This window comes from Corapipo altera, unplaced genomic scaffold, assembly GCF_003945725.1.
Source record: "Corapipo altera isolate COAL_440 unplaced genomic scaffold, ASM394572v1 1, whole genome shotgun sequence".
In the NCBI taxonomy this organism is placed as follows: Eukaryota; Metazoa; Chordata; class Aves; order Passeriformes; family Pipridae; genus Corapipo; species Corapipo altera.
This window is the reverse complement of record NW_020884873.1, coordinates 41914513-41934512: the sequence shown is the minus strand read 5'-3', so window position 1 is coordinate 41934512 and position 20000 is coordinate 41914513. Positions and strand designations below refer to the sequence as shown.

At 35.5% G+C, this 20000-nt stretch overlaps 1 protein-coding gene across 9 annotated transcripts in view; it reads right to left on the bottom strand.

Moving 5' to 3' along the window:
* FOXP2 (forkhead box P2) overlaps positions 1-20000 on the bottom strand; it is a 405788-nt gene that overhangs the window by 7412 nt on the left and 378376 nt on the right. For all 9 annotated transcript variants that reach the window (XM_027658815.1, XM_027658786.1, XM_027658843.1 and 6 more), the window contains one exon: positions 19701-19864. In XM_027658815.1, the coding sequence (XP_027514616.1) occupies positions 19701-19864 (164 nt within the window). The remainder of the gene's footprint in view (positions 1-19700; positions 19865-20000) is intronic.

Below are 20000 nucleotides of genomic sequence, written 5' to 3'. Positions count from 1 at the left end.
AATAAGGCAACACCACAACTAGTCTCACTGTATATACAGATTGCACCTCACAAATAGAGTATACAAAATACACTAAACAAATATTTAGCAGTCAGTTCCAAGACATGACTTCCTTATAGCTAGAATACAAAGTAAAGATTACTGTCCAAGAATTATTGTCTGGGTTAAAAAATTCTGACTACAAAACTTTTTTCCCAAAAGAATTCAGTTCTTTTCAGGGTGGTGTCCAGGTTGTTTTTATTACACTTCTGTGGTTGGAGTGCAGCCTCTCTGTACAAACAGAGGATAATAACGAATAGCCATTAAAAATACACTACACATTAAGATATTAGGTCCTCTTGTGTTGTAATTTTTTAGTATTGAGGATCGCTTTTTTTCAAGGACAGTTGAAATATTATTTTCATGAGAAATCTGTAGAAGGATTAATAGCTTAAAAGACTAACCAGGATACAAAATTTTCATTTTTGTCAACTATATTTTCTACCAGATTAACAGTAAATCAAGACTAAAAATCAAGTAGTTTGGATGGCCACGCAAAATAAATTTCATAGGCTTTTCTGCCAAAAGCTTAAGAAAACTTTCTAAGTTCATAGAAAACACTGCCATACAAGCACCTTTTTCAGGAAGTGTAAACACAAGGAATAACACATTGGCTCTTGAAATTAACATTTCTCTCTAGAGTTGGTTTTTCAAAATCAAAGGTTGAAAGGCAAAGTTGAGGCATGTTGGTTAGAGATGTAAAGGATCTTCCATTATAGTATCTTACGTATGTTCTAAGGAGGAAGCAACTTTACAGAATATGTATGAAAACCAAAAAGCTTTTCTTTTCCGTAAGCCAAGGAAGATTTGAGAACTCAACTTTTAAATTACTGAATAAATTCTTATCTTGAAGACTTTCAGTATAGTGTGATATATTCCAATCTGTTTATTACAAAGAAAAAGTAAAATATTCAGATTGGTATTTTTATGTTAATATGATGTGTATATATAGATAGATATATTATTTAAAAGTGTTTATTTGCAAAAATTCTGCACTACTGTTTTGTTATACAATAGGAGCAGTGAGCTAAGAACAAATTCCCATGTGAACTGTTGAGTACCTAAACATAAACTCTGAATAAATATTTATACATTCCATGACTTCTTATTAATATCTATGCTACTCAAATCCTAACAGCATGTCACAGCCTAGTTCTGACTTCTGATCAAAACTTTCTTATCTACTACATAATTGGAATTTTTATTTTAACAAAGTTTATTATGGTTCCTTGATGAACCAATTCTGGGTTCAGAACTAGTCAGTGTTTTTTATTAATGATAAAGAAGATAGAATAGAGAGCATGGTTATTAAATTCATATATGTCAACAAATTGGGAGGTAATGCAAGTGCATTGGTGAAGATGATGAGATTTCAAACCAATGGCAGCTCGAGAAAATCCCAGTAGAGGTTTAGAAAAAACTGTTATATGATGAAAGGCTGAAAAAAGGATTTCTTAGGTTATAGAGAAAGCAACAAGTCAGATGCTAGGGGTTTCACCTTTCAAAAGGTAAAAAAAAATTAGCACCAGTGAAGCACGGGGTCAGGTTGCTTAGGGAGTCCTGGAGTCCACATCCTTGTAGGCCTTTACCAAATCATCCTTGGGGTTAGACACACATCTGTGAGAAGTAAGTTCAGTCACTGCTAACTCTTTGGTATAATAAGCTCTTAGCAAGTTCAATTAGGATATCATGTCCAAATGTCCTCATCAAAACACCTCTCTCCTTTGAAGAACTGTTGACAAATTACACCTCTACATGAACTACACACTGACAATGCAGTGTCACAAACAGGAAGCAAGGAGATGAATGCAGCAGCAGCAAAAATAAAACATGGCTATGGTAAATTATGTCAAAGCACTTTTAGGTAAAGATAAAAACAAATTAACATTCTCATTTCCATGGATAGCCTTCTTTACAATTGACGGATCTACAATTATAAAGAAGATTTTCCTTGTACCCCAGCACTTTCAAAATAATACTCTCTGTGAGAGATGTTTTTAATATAAAAGAAGGATTCTAATATCTTGCAGATCTGCTTTCTCATCTCAATACATTACTTCTTCTTTGCCCACAGATCACAGAACATGAAGTTCCTGTCTCTGTGTCTGCCTCAAGCATTCACTCTTCCACAGGCTTTACAGCTTTACATGAAGAATTTTCTCTCACTTCCATAACTGGCAAACTACAACTGAATACTGTATCCTTAAAGAAATCATAATTTGTAACATTTAACTGAAACAACCACCAGGAGACAGGTAACAGTTGCAGGACACTTATGAAGACTGTAGGCTATTGGAGAAGAGCTTTGAGGCTTTAAAGGAAAAAGAAAGATAACAGGACAGGCAGCTGAGGGATAAATATATACTAGGAAGGCATGTATAAAGTAGGTTCCAAATATTTAGGGACAAAGCCAAATTCTCAAAGCCTGCAATAACTCGTCTGATACAAGGTGAACTTGTCTTCTGAGTTTTGCATATGCCTGATCCTGCCTTGGGAAAACATGTTTAGTATAATAGCTACTAAAATCCTGCTAAAATCTAGACAACAGCAACAAAACAAGTGCTACATTCAACTTTTAAACATTAGAATGTATACTGTTCCTGACAAGAAAACAACCAGATCCTATAACCAAGTACATGATTTCTTAATTAAATTGAGTTGAGCTGCTGTCAACAAGGAGATAATATACTTGATACAATATTCTCAATTATGAATAGCATGTTTTCTACAGTGGATTCACATCACATCAGCTTTAATGTAAGGGGATACTGAATCCAACAAAACAGCAGTGAGAATACAGGACAACAAAATATAAATAATTACAATAAACAAGGTTTAGATTTGGTTAGTAGAAATAGTGCTCATTCCAAGGTTTGAACAGAAAATGCAAATTTTCTTTGGAAAAAATGTGAAGCCAGACAATGCCTTATAACCATCAGCACTGAGTTACCACAGTGATCCTTCCCTTCTTCAAAAAAAGAGCTTTAACAATTTAAGTTTCTCTGTATATCTTTCATGCAATTCTATAGAAGGAAAAAAAATAAGTTAATTTCTTATTTGTGTATGTGAAAAAGAAAAAAGTGCCAGTAGTTCAGTGTTTAATTCTGAAAGCTGCCAGGAAAGTTCCAGGATTTAATCCCTTCAGGATTTCCAGAGGAACAAATTCCACAGTTCAGATCTGGTTCCTCTAAACATTGTTGCCCATATTCACCCAAAATCTTTAATGTTCTGTTAAAATCATTTAAGAAAAAGTGGTGGGGGACATCACAACAGAGAAATTGAGTCTCTCAGGCAGTTAAGTCAATGTAATGACTGACACTGAAAAGACTTTGCTCTTGGCTTTGTATTGAAGAGGTGGTAGACATTGAGACAGAGAAGCTGCCTAGGTCAACGTGCTTACTGTGAGCCATGTAGCCAAACGTACGGTTTACAACAAATCATGTAATTCTTTTAAGCTCTTTCAGAGTATTTTTATTCCTCTCAGGGGTCGCAATAACCAGTCTGTAATTATGAAAGAATAATTTTTTCTGGGTTGCAGCTGAAAGCATTTTGTATTGCTGTGGTGACTTAGGCATCTAGTAACACTAGGGAGTTTTTTGCTTTGGTATTCAATGGCACAAAGGGCAATAAATTAGCTCATGTTTTGAAGTCCCTCCCAAGCTTATTTTCTGAGACTTCAATTCTGATACTATTGGTTCACTAGCTTTCCTAGTGACTTCCTGTAGAAGTGTATAAAGATGATGAATTTTCTAAAACTTGGATGAAGAAAGTTTTCCCAGGGGAATATTTGGGACTGAATAATTTCTAAGCCATATATGGTATGGCAGCCTGTATTGATTTTCTTTTAAGATTATGTTTGCATGTTAAAGTAATAAAGATTTTTAAAAGGTAAAAAACCCTCCAAACAATTAGGTAGCTCCCAAGAAACTTTAACTATTTCCCAAGCCAAATTATGTTCAGTTTAACCCATTCTTCGTCACAACTCTGTAGACAGCCTTAAGCCTGCAAACATTAGATCTTCACAACCAGTTGGTTAGTCTGCAGATATTCCTCTAACTGTCCTATTTATCCACTATTTATCTTTACTTCATTACAGTGACTGTACTTCAGTATATGAAAAGAACAAATCAGAACATGCTATATTTGTGTAACACATTTTCAGTGGAGTTTTTAACATCAAACAACTGCATTTTTTAGTTACATTTTTCTTATTACTCACACTGCCTTCAATTCTTTTATGCTGTAGGCAGTCTGCACTGCAAGTGCAACTTTGATTCAGCTACACAAAGTGTTCCATGCATATGCTGGGAGAAGATCCACAGCTACAGAATTCTTCAAACTGTGGAAGAATACTTGTATCCAAGTCAACAAGGTGAGCTACTAAGCTCAAAGAATACTGTGGCAAATCTAATTATTTCTGTACGTTTTCATATTTTTGTATTTAAAGAACAATTTAAATATTTATTTTTATCTGAAGCATCTTGGCTTTCTAAAGAATTCCCTGTGTTAATATTAAGTATATTCCAAGTTTAACTTGTTGAAATATATTATGTACAACTTCTATTGCTGTCTGACTTTTTTTCCCTCATAGACCTCAACCAGTATTTCCTCAAGAAGCGCTGTATCACATCTTACCAGTATAGCTATAGATATGTAGAATGTCCTACAGCAGTTTAAAAAGAAAAGCTCTCTTTTCCATTCCACGATTACAGATGAAGAATTTTTATATTTATGCATTGGTAGGCAAATGGACACAAATCCTCAAATCCTACAGCATTTTCATGTTATCTAATTCTATTACTTTGTCTTTCTACAATTTCACGCTATTATAAAAAGTTTATTATTTTTCTTAAGTAGAAGTGAACTGTTTATTGATATGAATATGTACAACCACTTAGGGAGATACTAATCCAAATACTGAGAAAGGAAAGAAAGAATATTAGATGAGTAATTAAATACAAATTGAGTAATGCCACAACTGTCCCAGAATCCAATATTATTTCTCCTTGAAGATCAGGAAACACCTCCTCCATGTGTTTATCACATATACTGAAATGCCAAAGAAGTAGCACTAGTTTTAGATAAAATAATGCCTATATGCACATCTCCAGCTTCAAACAAGAAAGGGAGGAAGGTCCTGTTGTCCTGTATCCTTGTCAGGCAGCTGAGGGTGTGCTACCTCATTTCCCCGAGAGAGCAAAGCTACAACATCCTGGTGGAATAAAACTGGACACAAAATTCCTATAGAAACAGTGCTCCTCAGTGGGCTTTGTTTACAGTTATACTTTGTCAGTCTGGCACTCTCAAATTACACCCTTCTACCCTGAGCCCTCCAAGAGCCACTTTGAGAAAAAAAAAAAAGGAAAAAGGAAATAACAACATTTTCTTCTCTCAAACGCAACACTGAAGCACAAAAAATACATTTGAAATATACTGATTTTCATATCTATCATCTTATCTATCACCAAGGATTTCAAGTCTACCATGGTGGAGCTGGGAGCTGCGCTGACTTGGCAATGGAAAGCTGAGGCAACAGGCCTAGCTGGCAGGCACCACTGAAGATGCTGACAGGAGATAAAAGTGCATAGGAATAATTAATTAGGCCACTAAAGTTTGTCTTCTTTAGTTCATCGCTAGAGGAGATGGCATAAGATGGAATTAATGATCAATGGTCACAAAATGCCTCTGGTGCATCAAGTAAGGTGTAGGAACAAGTACAAATGAGTTTGCGTAAGTCTATTATTGCTTTTACAACCTCTAAACTAGACTTGCTTTCCTATTTATAGTATCTGTTGATAAAATGTTATCAGTTAGTGTAGAAGAAGCTAGTGTTCTTTTTGCCTTCTCTTCAATTACTCTAGGATAAAAGGGAGGCAAGTCCCTCAGGGTGGGGAGAAGAAAAATAATGATAATCACAACCCCCATCATTACCAACTGCACAAAACTGGTCTTGCAAACGCAAGTTTTCTTTTGTGATACATTTAAAAGATGTAAACTCAGCTATTGCTGTTTGTAAGAACCGCCCCTTCTGTGAGAACCTGATACGACTTCACTGATATGTGTAAAACAAAGTCCAGAGCACCTTTCTCCTTAAGCTTGGTTGCTAAAATGCTAGGTTGCTTCTGCTCATTCTCTCATGGTTCTGTTTTTAAGAAAATATTTGCTAGGATCACTGGATAATTCAGGTCAGAGGGGCCTCAGAAGATCTCTAGATGAACCAGCTTCCTAAAAAAGGCACAGCTAGAAGGTCAGACCAGGTTGTTCAGGATTTTATCCAGTCAGGTTAAGAAAACCTCCAAGGACATAGACTATACAACTTCCTTGGCAACAGCCCACTCATTGCCTAACTGTCCTCGTGAGGAAAGAATACTCTTTATATCCAACCTGAAACCCTCATTTTAACTTATGCCCAGTGTCTCATTGTACCACTCAGTGAAGAGCCTGGTTCCATCTTCTTGCTAATCTCCCTATAGGTATTGGGGTCAGGTCCCCTCAAAGCTGCCTCTTCGCCAGGCTGATCAAGTTCAGCTCTCTCAGCCTCTCCTCAGACAACAATTGCTTCTGCTTTTGACCATTTGGGTAGACTTTTGCTGAACTAACTCCAGCTTACTGCTGTAATTTTGAAATTTGAGGTGCTAAAAACTGGAAACAGAAGGGGATCTTCCTTCCTGAGTACAGGGCATGGCATTTCATAAAGTTCCTCCTGGCCCAGTTCTTCAGACCATACAGGTCCTCTGAAGTGCTATCTTACCCTTATGCATATTGACTGTTCCCCTAATTTCATATCATCTGCAAACCTAATGAGAAAGAAGTCCCTCCTGCAAAACATCAGTTGTTAACCAGAATAGGTCCCACCGTATTCTTCTGTCCCAGGAGAAATCAGAGAATACCTGGGTATTGCAAATGGAAGACCAGAGTAAAAGTCAACAACAATTAATAACTGGATGTGAAGATCTAGCACAAATATGTCAGAGGAAAGCTACTCTGCATATGTGTGTAAGTGCCTACATATCACTAATATCAGAGGGGAGGGGGACAGCAGGAAGATACTCATTGTTACATGAAAATCTGAACCAAGTGAACACATGGTGCTATTTTGAAGGGAAGAATACACCACAAGCTACATAGGCTGTCTGGAAAGGAGGTACAAAGTATTAAGAAGGCAGTTAAATGCAAAAAAAAATATTAAGACATTAAACTTATATTAGAAGGAAAAAGAAAACCTAAACCTTTCTAAAAAACTCTTACAAACTTATTTGTTAGCAGGTCATATCCAATTAGTCCTGACAAAACTGAGAAAATATTTCTTGCTTGTATTTGCATGGATAAAATTGTTCCCGACTTCAACATCAGTGATTTTGCTAATGTTGTAGCTAATATTGTAGTCTACTAAGATTGTAAAAATTTTCAAAGATCAATAAAAAAATTTTAGATCTAATTTAAGTCTATGGCAAAATTCCCCTTGACTTCCTTAGGGTCATGATTTCAATTGTGAAGTCTATTCACAGCAGAAGATGTAAGTAAAATATGTAAGGCATCTGACAGAAAGCTTGGGGAAAAGGAGGAATAACCAAAGGTGAAATATATAGTGAATCACATATTTTTCTACTAGATGAATGAGGTGGAATAGCAAGTAAGACCGGTAATTTTACTTGCTCTATAAGGCATCTAAGAGTAATACTATAGTAAACAAGGAGAGCTGATAATGTATTTTAATTTGCAAATTCCTGTGACAAACTTAAAAAAATCCAACTCATACTAAAAGTAGACATAAAGATTTGCCAGTCTTAAAACTAGTTAGATGAAGGAAGAACACAAGATTATTTCACAACATAGAGGTAGGCTAACAGCAAGAATTGTCTAAGACTGTACATTGGATTTCTATTTTGAACATAATTATGAATAAACCTGAAGATATAAATAGAAACAACAACACAATATATTTAGATTAGTTATATGTAAAGTTAACTGTGAAAAAAGCCCAAAGTCGACAATCCATGGCAAATCAATTTACTGTTGACAAATAAAAGAAGACAATAAACTACCCATATTCATCCATCTACTGTAACCACTTGGGAAATATATTATTATGAATCCTTCAGCGGTGCCTCTGCTTAAGAAGTCAAGACCCAGTATGTTAGACTAACTAGGAGAGAATAATGACAGTTACAATAATATAGAGCATGTTTATGTATTTATAAGTAGGTCCTCGCCTCAACTAGTATGTTCAATGTACTTGGCTACCTTTTACCTACCACTCACTCATCTCAAAAACAATATAAGAGTATCCAGGAAAGAACAACAGAAGTGACCTATGGCATGGTAAGCATATTTGTAGGAGGAAACATAACAAATGGTAGGAGTACTTTGAACTGATTTAATTTATCTGCCTCTGAAGTCAACACAAGAGGAGTAGAGGCCTGGAGATGTGAGTAAAAGTGATACAATAGAAATATGGAAACAAGGAAAATATAGGAAAAAAGCAAATGTTTGCCTTCACCTTACACATAATTAATATGGCATATCTATGATCATTTTATCATTACAGTTATCACACTACAATTTATTGTAAAATAAAGAGGCATAGTGCTACTGCAAAAGAAGTTTTTAAAATCCTCTGTAAGTTATACAGTTAATGAATTGTGTTTTTTAAAAACACTATATATTTAAATAGTACTAAAACCATTAAGTATTCAGTAATTCCAAGATGCTATCTACCATTACTCTACACTAAAAATGTTTAACACATACTGACCTTCATATTGCAGAAGCCAGCCAGCCATTAATTCATGGACACTAGCAGTAAACCTTTACTTTTTCATTTCTATAGCATAGGCACTTCCCAACTCAGGGATGACTTCGTGCTGCTTATCTACAAAATATACCAATACATTTGATCCTGAAGTGGCTGGAGATGGTGTTTGGTGCCTCCTGCCGTATCAGATTGACAGATTTTTTTTGACAATCTGATGATTTCATTTCGCTTTGACCAAAACCCAAAAATTCTTCATTAAAAATGGGCAATAAAAACATATAAATTTTTTTATATATTATGAAACTGATAATTAAATTGACCAGATCTTGGTGTTTTGTCTGTTGTTTGTGGTTCTTTTTTAATTATTATTCTTTTTTAATTTGGCAAGAAAAAGCCAAGACTATAAATAGGGATATCCTATTTACACTTATATATTATCAGCTACAAATGTTAATACCACTTACTAAAGAGATGAAATTTTGAACATAGATAAAGAAATTATCTTTCTAAAAAACTGGTATATTATAAATACTCTTTCTTTAAATATCAAATGAGGCTTAAAACTCACCTACAATTAGCCCTTCTTATGGGATCAAAATTTTTAAGAACCAAGTTCTGATTAAGAAAATGACATTAACATATATTTTCTGATTCTGGCAACTCTTACTAGAATTCCCATCCTTGACATTGTCTTGCTCCCTTTGGTGTCTAAATAAATGTATTTTCTCTGTGACAGAACCACAAAAAAGTAGAAACTTGACTAGAAATTAGCTTAGGGCACAGGCCTCTAAAGTCTTTCAAACCATCAACTGCATCTAGTTCAAACGTCAAAAGTTAACATGCTAAACAAAGAAAAGGATTAGGGAGAAAGAGCACAGCAGTTTTTAAGGCAAAAATTCAAAGGAAAAAGACAAAGTGCATGAGATTTTAGTGTGAATATTTTTGGGGCTGTTGAAGAACCACAGAAAAAGACAATCCCACAAACAATCAAGTTCAAGACAAGAGGTTGTGGATCCAGTGTGCTATGCAGTATCTAATAGTTGGGAAGTTTTAAAAATTGTACGAGTTACACAAAAACTTATCAGCAACAACTAAGTATCTCAATGTTATTTGTGAGTTAGAGCAGACAAATATTCTCTATGTAAAATCTGGAAAGCTATGCAATGATCCAGGAAAAGCTGAGGGAGAATTTGGACTGTGCTATGTGTGGCCTTTGTATATTTTAATATAAATACATGGTACATAAAGTTGTTTTTCTATTTCTGTTGAAAACTTTTACATCAATAAAACTCTTGGGAAACATAGCTGATCAGATAGATAATACGGGACAAAAAAGTTGAAAAAATATCTTTTGACTAACAATTCCAGCACATTTCTGTGAGCTTTTACAAGCTCAATCAACATTTCTGCACAGTGACACCTAAATATTTTGTTATAATGCAGTAACAGGAATTAAATAGCATTACACGTACACCTAGATATGGAACATCTTCTGGAACAGTTTACTGAAAATGTTGATTGATATGCTTGATGGTAGGTTTCAAAATTTTCAGCAGGATGCTACCGAAGTATTTTCTTTCCATCTGCTAAATTTCTTGGCACTTTCATCTTTATTTTATTTTTTAATGTTTAAAAGCTAGGACTTGAAGTGATCATAGAATCACAGAATATGCTGAGTTGGAAGGGACCTATCAGGATCATTGAGTCTAACCCTTAGCCCCGCACAGAACCATCCCCAAGAGTCACACCATGTGCCTGAGAATATTGTCCAAATGCTTCTTGAACTCTGTCAGGCTTGATGCTGTGACCATTTCCCTGGGGAGCCTGTTCCAGTATCCAGCCACCCTCTGGCTGATGAACCTTTTTCTAATATCTAACCTAAACCTCCCCTGATTCAGTTTTATGCTGTTTCCTTGAGTCCTGTCATTAGTCATGAGAGTGAAGAGATCGGTACCTGCCCCTCGTGAGGATGTTGAAGACCATGATGAGGTCTCCCCTGTCTCCTCTTCTCAGCTGCTCCTCCTGTTTCTGTAAAAGACCCTTCACAATTCTTGTGGTCCTCCTTCAGATGTTCTCTAATAGCTCAATGTGGTTTTATATTGTGTTGCCCAAAACTGCACACAATATTCAAGGTGAGGCCGCCCCAGTGCAGAGCAGGACGGGACAATCGCCTCTCTCGACCAGCTGGCGATGCTTTGCCTGATGCCTCCCAGGACACGGTTGGCCCTCCTGGCTGCTGCTGACACTGCACTGGTACTGCTGACTCATATTCAACTTGCCATCAACCAGGACCCGCAGGTCCCATTCCATAGCGCTGCTCTCCAGCTTTTTCATTCCCCAGTCTATACACACAACCAGGGTTGCCCTGTCTCAGGTGCAGAATCCAGCACTTGCCCTTGTTCATATTGTTGGTGATTGCCCATTTTTCTAATTTGTTAAGGTTTCTCGTCAAGCTCTCTCTGCCCTTGGGGGAGTTGACAGCTCCTCCCAGTTTAGTGTCATCGGCAAACTTACATAGTATTCCTTCTAGTCCTGCATCCAGGTTGGCAATGAAGATGTCAAAAAGAACTGGACCAAGGATGAAGCCCTGCAGAATCCCACTAGTGACAGGTCACCAGTCTGACGTTACCCCATTCATTATTATCCTTTACACCTGACCTGTGAGCCAATTGCTCATCCATCATGTAGCACAGTTATTCAGCTGTGTGCTGGACATTTTGCCCAGAAGGATACTGTGAGAGACAGTATCAAAAGAACAACAGGAGATAAAAGCTCAATGCATTTTTTTGGCTATGATGTCTGATAATGCCAAATTTGCAAGAAATTAAGAAAACGAGGGGAAACATGAAGAAAAATTAAAATCAAGTTGGGGGGAAGTCCCTAATTATCTAGACTACTACTGTGACAGTATTCATGGCTAGGGTTCGTGAACGAAGATTTGGGGAGGGCTCTACTCACGTTTGTTGCAAGCACGTTGGTGGTTAAAAAGGCCAATACGAGATAGACATGTCCGGTTGCAGTATAATACTGCATCAAATAAACACACCCCCGATCCATCTCAATCAGAAGCTTATAGAAGAGTCTTTGAAGAGCGTTAGTGAGTGGTCACAATCATACAAAGATTCTGCAACATTATTAAACCTTTATTAATGGTACAGTGGAACAAATGAACTTGGTAAAGTCTAGGTAGAGAAGAAAAACTACTGGATATGTTCAGCCTATTTAATACATTTTTAATATTGTTTCTTAGTTAGAGAAAACCACCAGAATACTTGCAGTTATAACTCTAACAGGGTCTGTACTACAGGCATTCACAGCACTGTTCTAAATCAAAGGCTGCTGATGGATGCAACTACACTTTGTCACAAGGCTGTGAATGTTGTTTCTGTATATGGACTGTACCAAGTATAATCACGTCTTCAGTCATCTGGAGATTTGGTAACTTCAATGTGACCTACAAATGGGGTTTCACACTGAGCTGAAGTCTTTCACTAAGGTCCTTAAAAAAAAAAGTGCATTGGAATTTTCAGTCTTTTAAAATGTGTAAAGTGCCTATTTTTCTACAAATTCTAAAGACTAAACAGTTGACAAAAACTAATTTCTCAGCATGATGTCCTATATTTTTCAATAAATGCTTGCTTGGATTTATGGGTCATAATTTAAGCTACTGGGATAAGCATTAGCAATTGGATATAATTGTATGGTTTTATTTGACTTTTTATCTTATAAATAAATGTAAAGACACATTCTGGACAGGTGTATTTAGAAAAAGATATCTAGAAAGTTCACTTTCAAAATTTTTGGCTTATAACATTACAGTTACTAAAAAAACAAATGCAATCATCAAGAATGGATAAAATTTGTAACTGTCTGTGCAGTTTTAGAAATACATTGTTAATTGCACTGTCATCTCAGTTTTGCATTGCACAAAGACAGGAATCTCTTATGAACTAATTTTAAGAGTTACACAACCACATTGCAGGGAGATTTAGTTGTGCAACTTCAAACACATTTTTAACATCTGCAACGATATTTAAGATGCTGCCTTTTCTTATACTGAAAAATGTGAAAAGCATAAGTATATTGTCCATACACTGAGAATTCATGACAGCAGTACCACAAAGTTTTCAGCAAGACAGCTTCCTAAAAGGTTCTGTGAAACCCTACAGGAGTCTAACAACTTTTACATGTTGTGCTATGGGTATCTGACTCTTTTCATCTGAAGGTGCTATATCTCTGGAGTGATCTTTTTAAGAGCATTGGGAATGTATTCTAGAAGTGCAACAGTTAGGGCTGGAATAACGTAAGAAAGAAATGGCAACTTCTGATCAAAAGTAAGAAATGTAACATTTAAGAAGCAAAAGAGGAAATGATAAAGGCCTGGACCATCAGTGTTGGAAGAAAACTGATGAACAGAAGCAAAATGTAGAAGACAAATAGGCTGAAAAGGAGAGTAATATAAAATAAAATTAAAAAATAGGATAATATAAATATTTAGGAAAACATTCAAGTGAAAAGTTGTGTCAATGAGAATGGTGAAAAATATTATTAATCAAAACATCATTGCTTATTTTTCCATTAGTGTCCACATGTGAATGGCTCTGTACAAAAGCCAAAATTTTTTCACTGTGTCTTATCACAATAGAACTTTTCTCAATGGGAATATGCTCAGACAAAAGATATAACCTTTAAGATCCCATTTCCTAGCTGCTCCTCTTTCCACATAAAAATAAAAGTCAATTGTTGTCACAAAGTCTCTTTGCCCATTATCTTCCTTATGTTAGATTTATGAATAAAAATGTGTGAAATTAAATTATACAGGCATTAAAATATCATGTGATTAGGTGAAACAGTTTTGATGAACAAGGATACCTAAAATACTGCAATTGCTACCAATTCATCCACTCAATTACATGCTTCTCACCTATTTAATAATGCTTGTTACATCCCTGTTAATTGATGTGTTTTACAAGTTTATTTTCTTATAGACTATGTCAAGTCTTATACAATGAGAAAGAGACTTGGATCATAGCAGTCCCCTAGAACAAGCCTCCAAGGTAAATGCAAAGAGATCATGAAATGGGACAATGAAACGATAACAAAAAAAAAAAAAAAAGGAACGAAGGAAAGACAGGGGATTGGAACATTATGAAGTTAAAGAAACAAGGGAATGAAAGGGATTAAAACTAGAATGATAGGTAACCTACTGTAAGTGGTGTGAAAGCTTAACAGTGGGGGACTGGAATAATCAGATATGGGAACGACCTGACAATGGAATGCTTTCAAACTGAAGCACCTCAAAAGTAAATGATCTTAGAGCAGAATAATCATATTTGCCTCTGGGAATAAAATTTAAAGATAAAAAAGTTTGAAAAAAAAAAAGTTTGATGATTATGCAGATAGAACTGCAGAGAGAAAGGATACAGTCAGGGTAAGAGTGAGAAAAGTTAAAGGATTAGGTTGGGAATGACAGCAGAATACAAAGGAAAAGGTGACTGAAACCACAGATGGTTGGAACTCACTTTTTCCACACAAAATTGAAGACGAAGGACTGCACTGGATATAACTTATTTTTTTTTTTCAGATTGACTCTTACTCTTATTCATTTGGACAAAAGTTATTCTTTCCCATAACAGCCTAACATAAAATTTTCTAGAAACAGCTTTAAAGATCATGGGATACATGTGCGCATCTTGACATTTGGCTTCAAACAATTCCTGTCTTACAGAGTCCAGAACTAAAATAGCTGAACACAAAGAGTCACAGAGGAGATGAGGATATATTAATTCACCTTTTAAGAAGTCATTCGAAAAATTATTTCTTCTTTTCACAGTACTTTTTAAAAAATACAAACAATTAAAATTCTATAAATCCGAATGACATCTATTAACTCCAGGATTCTAGATTATTTAGGTAAATCAACGGAGAATATGAAATTATTTGCACTGTCCTCAGTGCATTCTCACAGAGTGAGAATTCTCTACATTCTCACAGAGTGAGCAGAGAAAAAACCATGATGACAACCCCCTTCCACAAAACCTCAGCAGAGGGATATCTGCTTTTCCTATCTCTTTTGCTAAATCCTCCTGCTCCTTATTAAATGAGCTGCAGTGAGTTTTAACAGTATAGTATAACCACCCCATTGTTTCTTATGGCAAGACTACATTTTCTCAGTCTACAGTTTTTCTTGTTTTCTCATGACCAATTTGTCTGTTTCCTCAACTGCTACAGAGACCTTTTCAGATTAAAATGCTACCTTTCCCTCCCAAGTTTATACAATGAAGTAAAATGGCATTTTGCATGATGCATTTGCCATGACCACATGGAAAAATGATGTAATAAGTGTTCTGGTGATAGAACACCCTGGTCTGTGCCATTTGCAATAATCACTTGAGTGTGATCAGTCTAGTACAAATGCAGAGACAAACACCAGAAAAACAGTTGAACTTGATTTCCATCCCTTATATGCCATCTCCAGAGTGAGAATTCTTGAACATATAATAGAGACAGGAAAAGTAATAACAGAAAGTATATTTCATTATGATCCTGTTGTTAATTTAAGAATCTGAATTTATTAGTTCTGAAAGAACTGACTTTCAAATCCCTCCAAAACTGTTCAGCACTCTGTTGACTATGATGTTTCTTATGTTGTTAAAAAGAGGTTGTTAAAAATGCTATTAAAAAGAAGTTGCATTATCATTAATGCACGAACTTATTGTTCCTAAGCATCATGTCTTATACAATGCTGTTGTTTCCTCAGGAAAAATAATATTTTTCAAAAGTTTTCCATAGCCATGCAGCTTTAATTGCATTGTTCGGATGCTTGTGGTTTCTTTTTTCTTACTTCGGAAGTCTCCATTTATACAAAGGTGTGTACTGTGGAACTTCCAGCTACAGCCATGTACAATTGTTATGCAGGACTAGCAGCAACTCATTTCACATCAACAATGAATTTTTATGTATAAAGTATCTTCAGTTGTATTTGTCACTTTGAAACCTGTTGCTTATCAGCTATAACTCATAATAATTTTGGAGAAGTAGTCCACACTGAAAAAATTAAGGAAGAAACAGTCTTAAGCATTGTCTTAAATTAAAATACAATTATCTGACGCTGATTGTTTACAACTCATCTTAGAAGAAATTAGAATTTTGAATAGAATATATATACCCACAATAAGTAACATATTTTCTCAGTGAAGATTTATGTCAAGGATGCACTCAGTGCCTACCTACCAGGAATTGGACTTGAAGATTAGTCAAAGACAGAACTTGAATTTAATACTGCTGAAACACAGAAAGTAAACCTAGGATTTAAGATCCCACTAGTGATATGCTGCATACTGGATCATGGAATTATCATCTTTCATTAGACAGAGAAAGGAAACTGGAAGGCACACAGCACAAAATTTCAGATGCTTTATGTAATTATTAATACAAGAGTTACCCCAACTACCAGGCCATGGTTATCCTGATCACCTACAACTTACTGCAGTATTTTTAAGTGTTCAAAAAGCATAAGAAATGGAGCGGATTATATTTCATTACCTGAGGCCAAAATTTTAAAGCTTTTAAAGTGCCCTAAATACTCTGGCTGGAACTCACTGCACTTAAAAAGCACTTAAATGTGATACAGTTACTTGAAGTTATACACCTACTGTCTTTCTTTAGTCAATGAACAGAAACTATTGTCTAAGCAAGTTGATTTGCCCACCTATGTTAAGACACCTGGCCGCAGATGGGTAAGTTGATGATTTAACTGCTCTTACTATCCTGTTTCAAAAACCAGATGTGAAGTACTAGGTTCAAAGACTGGAATAATTTCACCACTCTCTGACACTCAGTAACTAAGGTACCACAGCAACAGAAATCAATGTTTCTGATAATGTTCCCATTCTCAAGCATGGAAATACTGATTTCTGCACACGCACACAATATTCGCTATGTTTATAAAAAGATGCATTTATGCTAAAAACATCAGTATGAACATCTCAAAATAGGAAAATTTTGCTATCATACATTTATCTGATAAAACAATATTCAATACAATTTTAACAACCTAATGCTTAACTGACGTGCTCGGCTTTGACACTGTCACTGGGACTCTTCTCACATTTCCTGCCAATGCTCTAGTACTAAACAAATATCTTGCCACGAAAGCTTGTCTAGAATCGAAATTCTGCACCTTCTCAGATGAATGCTGTGATCCCTAAATTGTCCATCACCTCTTGCTTCTTTCTCTAATACCATGCTCCATTGTTCCTGGCTGTGTGGCAGCTACAAGATGGAAGGCAACGTAATTGCTCAGCATATACCTGGTGTCATGGCTAGTACAGCCTCCTGGGAATCAGGAGATGGAGGTTTAATAGAGCCCCCAAATTCATAGGTGAGTACAGCAATTATCACGCAACCAGAACACTTCTCTAGGGGAGAAACATCCAGAGTTCCTGGATGAACCTTCTCAGGAGACTAAAAGTAAGTTGGTGCTTGTGTCAGTAAAATCTATTTTTTTTACTAGTTTATTAACTATTTTTCATTTTAAAAAAATGGTATTATGTAATCTGTGTAGTAATGCAAAATTTGTGTCTTCATTGTTTGCCATACTCTTGCTCTCCCTATTGTCCCTATGTTTACCTCCGTCTTGCTCTCCCTATATTGTCATTTTCTTAAGTAATGCTCTTTAATAAAAATGAGGAACCCTGACCAATGTGGTCATACAGGCAAGGAAGAGGCCTCTTTTCTTCCTTGGTCCTCTGCCTCCCACACAGACCTCTCCCTTCCTCGACTTTTCCTTGCAGATTGCATTCATTCCCTTTTTGCCTTAGCAAAGAAAAGGTAAAAATGTCACAAGTGAGCAGGTATTTAGTCATAGCCTGTATATTTTGCCTAACAGCTCATAGTCTCACAGAAGCTCAGTGATCGTGCACTGTTTGGTACAAGGCATGAATGAGCATGGGCTCTTTCTCCAGTGGTATCTCAGGGCATTTACTGTTGCTTCAATTTATCAAGAACTGAGCAACACGTCCTTACAAATTTCAGAAGAGTCACCACAGTAAGACCTGAAACTACATCTTTTGACAAATGGCATATCATAAAAATGAAAGAGGAAGGCTGAATCTTGAGTTACGGTGTAACTCTGTGTATTTGCCGTTTTTATAGGCAAGAACTGCTACAATATGCAGTATTTTAGCTGTAAACACAGCTATCAATGTAGTCATATCTACATAATCATATTCACAGATATCTCAGTTTATCCAGCAGAATGGCAGACGGTACATAAGATATGTAAACAGATCTGCCAAACACTTACAAAACAACTTTAATAGCAAGTGTCATTCTTTTCTGTAAAGTAGCTGTTTTTAACACACATGATCTAACTCTTGTTTGCTCTTTAAAGTTTTATTGTCTTGGCATTTTATACAGGAAGAGAGCATTAGCATACTCAGGAGAACTGCTAAAAGTAAAAGGCCTCAAGCTACCCACTGCATGGTTGATAGCATAAAGCATGGGATATAAAAACTTTTGTCTGATTGCTCACTTTACTTGTTTTAAAGTAGTGTTACTCTCAGGAGCATATATTCATGTTCTTTCTACTTCAAGTTTTATTACTTCTTTTGTATTATTTAATACATCTAAAGACACTTCCAAAAGACAAATTTTTCCATTTTGAAAAAGTAATGGTTTGGAACCTGATAAAATACATGAATGTTCACAGTGTATTATTTTCAAAGGCAAGTAGAACAAATGTACAATAAAACAATTAAATGCATGACAATAAACATTTCTGTGTGAGCACAGATATATTAACATACCAAACAAAAGAAGAAAAAATTGGTAAAATATTTTCCCTAAAAAAAGGTCAGATCAAAATGGATTCTTTGCACACCAGAGCATAAGTAAAAAGGGAGTCTGCTCTAAATTACTGTTACTGCTAAATATCCCACTCTAGAAATTAAAATGAGCATTTAAAATGTGAAAGAGAAAATGGAATGAAAAAAGGCAAATGAGTTCAGCTTTTTTAAACATAAAAAAAAAAAGGGAGAGATACCATAATTATAGATACACATTAAAAATCATTCTACAGTAAACTTAAAACTAAGTCTACTTAGATATCACACTGCTAATTATTATATAAATAACCTAGGAAACAATACCTCCAAGATACATGTTTTACTATTTAGTAAACAAGAAACTGCCATGTTTGACACCACTGATTAAGGCCAGGCATTCCTAAAGCTTCAGACACATTTCTGAAATCCACAATACATCAATTTTTAATACTTCCACTCTCTCAGCTCCATTAAAAAGATGGTAGGGGAAAGATTTTAGAGTAATTAATGATATAGTTAGCTGCTAAATATTAATAGGAATCGTAGTCTTGCATAAAATATAACATATAAACCTTGCCAATACAGACGCACCAGTAATTAAACTTGAATATGTAATTACACTGATTTATATGACAGGCAAAAAGTTACACTTTACTGGCTTCTATGTAAACTGCGGGCAACAGTTAAAGTTTGCATTTTATGGTTTATATAAATGAGCAATATCTCTACTACAGTTCATAAATGGTTTAGAGACTCATAGTTAAAATTACAACTAATTCGAATGTGAACATTCTGACTACACCTTACAAACCAGGCTGTGAAAATGACCACAGAGATTATTATGTTCAATGCTTGCAAGCAAGATGATGAGATTTAAAAAAAAAAGGCAAAAAAAAGAGCTTACACCAATCTTACTACAAAGTAAACGAAGACACATCTATTTAAATGTTTTAATATAAATGTTTAGTTTCAAATATATAGCTCCAGACATTTCACTTACCATCTTTCAAAGCAGTTTTGAGTAATATTGTGTCTTAGACTAAGGCATTTTTTCTTGAAAGGAAGCTAAGTGGACTTACATGTGAGGCTGAGGAGAGCAGCCTGGACTGCTATTTCCATTACTGTCAATGTGATCCAGTGAACCATTGAGATCTTCATGGACTGCCTGCAGTAAGCCACTGGATGCGTTATTTATCAGTCCTGGGTTACTAAGCAATGGTAAACTACTCTCTGCCAGTGCAGCCTACCAAAATGAAGAGTAAAACCAAAATGATTACTCCATATATATACAAAGCACTCATATATGTATGAACATTTAGAAATATACACACACAGAGCAGCTCATTTTGAGTAGCTGTAGAGGTGGTCAGAAGGATTTT